Raw genomic sequence first — 8352 nt, forward strand, 5'->3', positions numbered from 1 at the left:
GACTAGGCTGTTACAGAGGGAGAGATGGAGAGGGAGAAACTGGGCTGTTAAAGAGTTTAATATGAGAAAGATAATGAAGTGAGAGAGAGACAGAGAGAAGAATGGCTGTTCTGGGATAAACAGAACGAGAGAAAGAGAGACAGACAGAGAGAAGAATGGCTGTTCTGGGATAAACAGAACGAGAGAAAGAGAGACAGACAGAGAGAAGAATGGCTGTTCTGGGATAAACAGAAAGGGAGAAAGAGAGAGAGGAAGATGAGAGGGAGGGAGAGAGGAAAAGAAAAAAAGAGGATCTGACAGAGCGATGTGAGATGGAGAGGTGAGTTTGAGAAACTAGTTATGATCATCCAGACACTCATCTTTCCCCATCTGAGGGACCAGGTGTGTGTGTGTGTGTGTGTGAGAAGCTGTCCTCTGCTCCTCCTCTCCTCTGGGTTTGGCTCTGTCTACCCCTCATTTGAATGTGTGAATAGATATGGCTGGTTACTGCCAGGAAGCGCGCACACACACGCACACGCACATACGCGCACACGCACACACCCGATAGTGGTGTGGACGTGCTGAGTCAGCATCTCTGCTTACAGAGCTTAGGGGGCTCAGGATGATGAACACTGGACAAACTCCTCACATACACACACGTTGATATACACTCATACACACACGCTCATATACACACACACTTAAAACCCAGAATGTTTCTGATGTGGTTCTTTTTGTGAGTGTGTGTTAGTGTACACGTGTATACATGTGTGTGTGTGTGTGTGTATATACGTGTTTGTGTGTGTCTCACCTCCAGCCAGGTCTTCCTCCAGTAGTTGTATCTGCAGGTGGAAGATCTTCTCCTGAACGTCAAACAAAGAACTCTTCATCTTCTCCCTCCTCGTCACCATGTAACACAGGTTCCTCACCTGCAACACACACACACACACAAACAAACACGTGTTAGGTTAACCATGTTGACAGACATACCAGTGTTAACAGATACACACACACAGTTCATAGGAACATTCACACAGCCACTTTGTAAGTACAACACACACACACTTACACTTAAGTCAATACTGACACACACACACACACCCACACACTGTGGTTCCAGTGTGTTCTTGATGCGTGTGTACCAGTGTGTTTCTTAAACAATGAGCTCTGTGTGTGTATGACTCAGGACTTGCTGATAATGAGAACAGACTAGAGGTAATGTGTGTTTGTGGCAAGGTAGTCACTGTGCTCATGTTGTTATGTTGCTGAAGACCAACAATGCTAGGTCTATTACACACACACATCTCCTCTATGTCTATGTTTAGACATGAGCCTTGACAAACCACTAATTGTCTCTCTCTACACACACACACACACACACACATAATGGTGTGTGGGAAGCTGATAACCAGCAGGCTAATCTTCAGCTATGCTATGCTGTGTACTGAGTCTGTACACACACACACAGACACACAGACGCACAGCCATCCCGCATATTCCATTACTCTAAAGTAGGGGTAAAAATAGATGTTCAACTGGGCCACAATGTTCACTATCTGTGTTTGATTATGAGTGGGAAAAAAACGTTGTTTATTAAAAACAAGCACCTCACAGCCGGCAGAGAGAGAGAGAGAGAGAGAGAGAGAGAGAGAGAGAGAGACAGAGGGGGGAGGGGGGAGGGAGGGGAAGCTTCAAACATCAGGTCATGCAAACACACCCTCCTCCTCATCTCTCTCTTCTCTGTTTTCACTCCTTTCGCTCCTGCACCTCTCCTAGCTTCTAACCCTTATCCCTCCATCCCTCCCTCTCCTTCCCTCCCTCTAGCTCTCCTTCCATCTCTATGGCTCTGTGTAATATTGGTGTACTAACTCAGCTAAGCAGGGACACGATTCATTTGACATTTCTACCTCCCTTCCTCCCTCCTTCCCTCCCTCCATTAACTGTGCTGATCAGGGACCAGCTGATGTTACACCACAGTACATTGTTCAGTTCCCCCCTTCCTCCATCTCTTCCATCTCCTCCCCTGACTTTGCTCTCGCAGAAAGCGTTAGCTGTGTGATAACACGAATACGCATGTCACTCCCAGGATCTCACACACACACACACACTCACACACGCACACACGCACACACATACATACACAGGGCTAAGTAGGGCTCTCTGCTCTCCTGCCAGACACCTGTTGATTTAATTGGAGCCCGATGACAGCAGTCTCTCTGCTGACCCCTCACCACCCAGGAGTCAGACACCACAGGGCACACGCACATATACGGACAAATACAAACACATGCCTGGATACACACACACACACGGACACACACACACACGTGGTAGAACATGGGGATGGGTATCGCTCAGTGGTAGAACATGGGGTTGGGTATAGCTCAGTGGTAGAACATGGGGATGGGTATAGCTCAGTGGTAGAACATGGGGTTGGGTATAAGCTCAGTGGTAGAACATGGGGTTGGGTATAAGCTCAGTGGTAGAACATGGGGTTGGGTATAAGCTCAGTGGTAGAACATTGGTATAGCTCAGTGGTAGAGCATTTGACCGCCTGTCAATACTAGACGTGGTCACTGAAGTCTGAGATCACTTCCTGGAGGAAAGCTATACCTGGTGGTAATTAGGCTTATTGATCCTCTATTGATCTTTTAATGGAATTGATACCTCACTCCCTCTGGTCTGCTGAGTGGCTGATTGATTAGATGATTGACTACCTAGCTGGCTGGCTGACCAACCCCTCTCTCTCCTCCCCTCTCCCTCCTTCCCCCCTCTGAACATCAACCTGCTTACAGCAACTGAACACGACAGCAGACACTGAGGGGGTGTGTGGGGGGGAGAGGGGGTAAAGGAGAGGGGAGGGAGAGAAATACCAGACAGGAGAAGACACAGGAAGACCGAGAAATTGAGAGATATATGCCGTGACTTGACAACACAAGACTTGAAACTGCCAAAATATCCCTGCTCCACATATCAGAAGATACACAGGGGAGGGGGAGGGGGAAGAGAGAGGGGGAAGAGAGACGGAGAGAGTGGGAGACGGTGGGAGAGAGAGGGAAGTAGAAAGTGGGTCAGCGAGCCAGCAGAACAGACTGCATCTGGATATGGTAGTGAAGCATTGTGAGATCCATAGGAGACACACATACAACAGACACACACACGCACTTTAACACAGTACCAAACACACATCATAACACATACACACAGGTGTGTGCGTGTGTGTGTGTATGGGCTGTGTGCGCATGTTGGATGATATGACAGGGAGCTTGTTCCAGTGACTGGGTGCTTGACATCAGACTGGATATCTCCTACAGCTGCTAATACTACTGCTACTACTCCTCTCCTCCCTCCTCCTCTCCTCCCTCCTCCTCTCCCTCCTCCCCTCCCTCCTCCTCTCCTCCATCCTCCCCTCCCTCCTCCTCTCCTCTCCCTCCTCCTCTCCTCCCTCCTCCTCCTCCTCCTCTCCCCTCCCTCCTCCTCCCCTCCCTCCTCCTCCCCTCCCTCCTCCTCTCCTCCCTCCTCCTCTCCATCGCTTTACCCTCTGCTGGTCAAGTCACACACACACAGCTAGTCTACGTTCTTGCCGGGACTGGGTTCAGATTAAACCTGAGCAGCATGTTATGTTCAATGGGAGCATTTCACAGTTGACCTGGTCGGCTGTTTTGTCTAGGAAACCTCAGGGTAAAATATTAAAGACTTTAGGCAAACTATGGGCCACATCTATCACTCACATCACTTATTAACAAGCCCCCATCCAAGTGTAACTGAGTTAGTGTGTGTGTGTGTGTGTCAGGTGGCTCTTGTAGTGGACTGGCATGCAAGACACACACACTCCGAGAGACTATCCTGCAGTGTGTGTGTGTTGTATGCGTGTCTATGTATGCACTGTGTGTGTGTGTATGCGTATGTAAATACGGTGTGTGTGTGTGTGTGTATGTAAATACTGTGTGTGTGTGTAAATACTGTGTGTGTGTGTAAATACTGTGTGTAAACACACACAGTCGGTGTTGAAGGTCTCCAGATCTCACTGTCTCATCACAGTCCTTCTGAATTCAAGGTTTTGCGTTGTGAATTATTTATCTGGCCACCCTCCTATCTGGTCCTGGGGGCCACAATGCGACACGGCAGACTCTGCAGCGTGTGTGTGTGTCATGTTGTGTCTGTACATGTATAAATATTGATGTCAGCCTCATGGTTATTTCATCAGACTGTGAGATATCTGAGGGGCAGTGGTGAGGAGAGAGAGGGCTGAAGGGAGAGCAGGAGGGAGGGAGAGCGAGCGAGCGAGAAAGATATAGATAAGAGGCGAGCAGGTGTGTGTGTGTCATGGTGTGTGTGTGTGTGTGTGTGACTGGCCCCCAGTACAGTGCAGTAGGAGAGACTGGAGGCAGCAGAGTCGTTTGTGAAGGAGTGTGAAGAGGCAGAGGGGTTAGAGGCAGAATGGTAAAGGCAGTGCAAGAGGCAGGGTGTGTTCGAGGCAGGTGTTCTGGACCATAGTGCCAACGTCTCCCCAGTGTGTGTCTGGCCCTAACAGCCCTCTGGAGTGGCCATTGTTCTCTGTGTGTGTGTGTGTGTGAGAGAGAGTACAGTGTGTGTATATGTGTGTGCGTGCGTGTGTGTGAGAGAGAGAGTACAGTGTGTGTATAAGTGTGTGTGTGTGTGTGAGAGAGAGAGTACAGTGTGTGTATATGTGTGTGCGTGCGTGTGTGTGAGAGAGAGAGTACAGTGTGTGTGTGTGTGTGAGAGAGAGTACAGTGTGTGTATAAGTGTGTGTGTGAGTACAGTGTGTGTATATGTGTGTGTGTGTGAGAGAGCACAGTGTGTGTATATGTGGTCAGCACCAGTGACGTCTAGGAGCACAGCTCGTTCTTTCCGTGCCTGTGTCCTCTCCTTGAACCCCTCTCTCTCTCTCTCTCTCTCTCTCTCTCTCTCTGCGCAACGGTGTGTGTGTGTACACGGCATGTGTGAGTGTGTTTGTGTACAGTCTGTGTGAGACTGGGAAAGTGTGTGTGTATGTGGAGAAGGGGAGGGGGCCGTCGAAAACAATCAGAGTGCATGTGTAGAATCACAGTGGGGAGAAATAAAGGGGGGGTTCAAATGACATTTCATTCATTCATTCATTTTCTCTCTCTCCCTCCCTCAGCAGTACAGGCTCTCTAGCTTCCTCTAAGTGCCGGACAGAAGGAGAGGAACTAACAGTTGGGCTCTGTGTGAAAGTAGAACAAGGAGCCAAGAAAAACTAGCTGACACTTCTGTAGCCACACGGTGTACCTCAAGCCCTCTGCTCTCCTCTCCTCACCTCCCTTCCCCTCTGCTCGCCTCTCCTCCCCTCTCCTCACCTCCCTTACCCTCCTCACCTCCCTTCCACTCTCCTCACCTCCTCCCTTCCCCTCTCCTCACCTCCCCTCCTCTCTCCTCCCTTCCCTCTCCTCACCTCCCTTCCCTCTCTCCCTCCCCCTCCCTCTCCTCCCTCCCTCCCTCACCTATCCTCTCCTCCCTTCCCCTCTCCCTCACCTATCCTCTCCTCCCTCCCCTCCCTCTCCTTCTCCTCCCTCTTCCCCCTCCTCCTCTCCTCCCTTCCCCTCTCTCCTTACCCTCTCCTCCCTTAACCCTCTCCTCCCTTCCCCTCTCCTCCCTTCCCCTCTCCTCCCTTAACCCTCTCCTCCCTTCCCCTCTCCTCCCTTAACCCTCTCCTCCCTTCCCCTCTCCTCCCTTAAACCCTCTCCTCCCTTCCCTCTCCTCCCTTAACCCTCTCCTCCCTTCCCCTCTCCTCCCTTAACCCTCTCCTCCCTTCCCCTCTCCTCCCTTAACCCTCTCCTCCCTTCCCCTCTCCTCCCTTAACCCTCTCCTCCCTTCCCCTCTCCTCCCTTCCCCTCTCCTCCCTTCCCCTCTCCTCCCTTCCCCTCTCCTCCCTTAACCCTCTCCTCCCTTCCCCTCTCCTCCCTTCCCCTCTCCTCCCTTCCCCTCTCCTCCCTTAACCCTCTCCTCCCTTGCCTTCCCCTCCCCTCCTCTCTCCTCACATCCCTTCCCCTCCTCACCACCCTTCCCCTCCTCGCCTCCCTTCCCCTTCCCCTCTCCTCTCTCCTACCTCCGCCTGCCAGCCCTAACCTAACCTCTTCTCCTTTTCTCTCCCTCGCCCCTGACTTGGCTAGACAGGTCTCTCTCTTCATAAGTGTTCGGTTCAGGGAGAGGGAGAGAGAGTGTGTGTGAGAGGTCTAGGTGGAGCAAGAGGGTAAGCCAGAAGGCGAGGGGTCTCTGTAGCCGTGGCGACGAAGTACCATAAGAAGGGCGACATGATTGGTTCTGCTGCGACTTCAAAGAGAGGAGAGATCATCCTGTCCCTGCCCGGAATATTCCACGAGAGAAATGCTTGTCACATGACCCGGGTGGGGAGGAAGAGACGGAGAAAGAGCAAGAGAGGGAGAGAGAGAGAGAAAAAAGGAGAGAGAGATGAAACAGTTTGCTAATAAATGATTGTACAGCTTGTCAATTCTGCCTCTCCTGCAACATGTCCTACTAGAGGCAGTTCATTCCAGGACACATGTGCACGCACGCACACACACACAGCCTCTTGCACACACACACGTTATTGATCTCTCACCACCTCACTGACAGGAAGGTGTCACAGCCTGGGTCAATAAGGTGCCGATCAAGGATCGATGCCTCTGATCGGTGACTGGCTGGCATTTCACACTGCCTGATCAATACTCTCCTTTCATCAGCTCTGATGGATCAGGGGCTTGGAAACCAAGGAAACCAGAGGAAGTGGAGAGGGAGAGTGGTGAGAGAGAAAGAGGGATGAGGAGGGAGGGAGGGAAGTAGAGGGGCAGGGGGGAAGGAGAGGGGAAGGTGGAGGGAGGGAGTAGGAAGGGGGAGGGGAAGCGATCTGGTCGCACGCTACAACAACACATCGATAGGTTGTGGTCTAGGGGGAGAAAGGGACAGCGCTGCCTGTTAGCCTATCATCTGTTAGCCTATCATCTGTTAGCCTATCATCTGTTAGCCTATCATCTGTTAGCCTATCATCTGTTAGCCTATCATCTGTTAGCCTATCATCTGTTAGCCTATCATCTGTTAGCCTATCATCTGTTAGCCTATCATCTGTTAGCCTATCATCTGTTAGCCTATCATCTGTTAGCCTATCATCTGTTAGCCTATCATCTGTTAGCCTATCATCTGTTAGCCTATCAATGTGGCTCTACACACCTAAACACTGTTAGCCTATCAATGTGGCTCTACACACCTAAACACTGTTAGCCTATCAATGTGGCTCTACACACCTAAACACTGTTAGCCTATCAATGTGGCTCTACACACCTAAACACTGTTAGCCTATCAATGTGGCTCTACACACCTAAACACTGTTAGCCTATCAATGTGGCTCTACACACCTAAACACTGTTAGCCTATCAATGTGGCTCTACACACCTAAACACTGTTAGCCTATCAATGTGGCTCTACACACCTAAACACTGTTAGCCTATCAATGTGGCTCTACACACCTAAACACTGTTAGCCTATCAATGTGGCTCTACACACCTAAACACTGTTAGCCTATCAATGTGGCTCTACACACCTAAACACTGTTAGCCTATCAATGTGGCTCTACACACCTAAACACTGTTAGCCTATCAATGTGGCTCTACACACCTAAACACTGTTAGCCTATCAATGTGGCTCTACACACCTAAACACTGTTAGCCTATCAATGTGGCTCTACACACCTAAACACTGTTAGCCTATCAATGTGGCTCTACACACCTAAACACTGTTAGCCTATCAATGTGGCTCTACACACCTAAACACTGTTAGCCTATCAATGTGGCTCTACACACCTAAACACTGTTAGCCTATCAATGTGGCTCTACACACCTAAACACTGTTAGCCTATCAATGTGGCTCTACACACCTAAACACTGTTAGCCTATCAATGTGGCTCTACACACCTAAACACTGTTAGCCTATCAATGTGGCTCTACACACCTAAACACTGTTAGCCTATCAATGTGGCTCTACACACCTAAACACTGTTAGCCTATCAATGTGGCTCTACACACCTAAACACTGTTAGCCTATCAATGTGGCTCTACACACCTAAACACTGTTAGCCTATCAATGTGGCTCTACACACCTAAACACTGTTAGCCTATCAATGTGGCTCTACACACCTAAACACTGTTAGCCTATCAATGTGGCTCTACACACCTAAACACTGTTAGCCTATCAATGTGGCTCTACACACCTAAACAAATATAGACCATGCCTCTGGAACATCACACACACAGTGTGTGCCAGGGGAATCATAGTCAGGCTGCTCTGCTCAGTCTCTCTCTCCATCCTGGTAATAAGTAATTACTGGTCCTAGTCACAACT

At 49.9% G+C, this 8352-nt stretch overlaps 1 protein-coding gene across 2 annotated transcripts in view; it reads right to left on the reverse strand.

Moving 5' to 3' along the window:
• jade2 (jade family PHD finger 2) overlaps positions 1–6826 on the reverse strand; it is a 14402-nt gene extending 7576 nt beyond the window's left edge. The window contains exons 1-2 of one of the 2 annotated variants that reach the window (XM_062453425.1): positions 6258–6826; positions 791–908 (exon numbers count right to left, since the gene is read on the reverse strand). In XM_062453425.1, the coding sequence (XP_062309409.1) occupies positions 791–908; positions 6258–6260 (121 nt within the window). In that variant the 5' untranslated portion in view covers positions 6261–6826. Of the gene's footprint in view, positions 1–790; positions 1007–6257 lie in introns of those variants that run through there. The other variant, XM_062453426.1, reaches the window with a different exon arrangement.
• Positions 6827–8352: the final 1526 nt, after the last annotated feature.

Source organism: Osmerus eperlanus, chromosome 27 (assembly GCF_963692335.1).
Source record: "Osmerus eperlanus chromosome 27, fOsmEpe2.1, whole genome shotgun sequence".
NCBI classification, from domain to species: Eukaryota; Metazoa; Chordata; class Actinopteri; order Osmeriformes; family Osmeridae; genus Osmerus; species Osmerus eperlanus.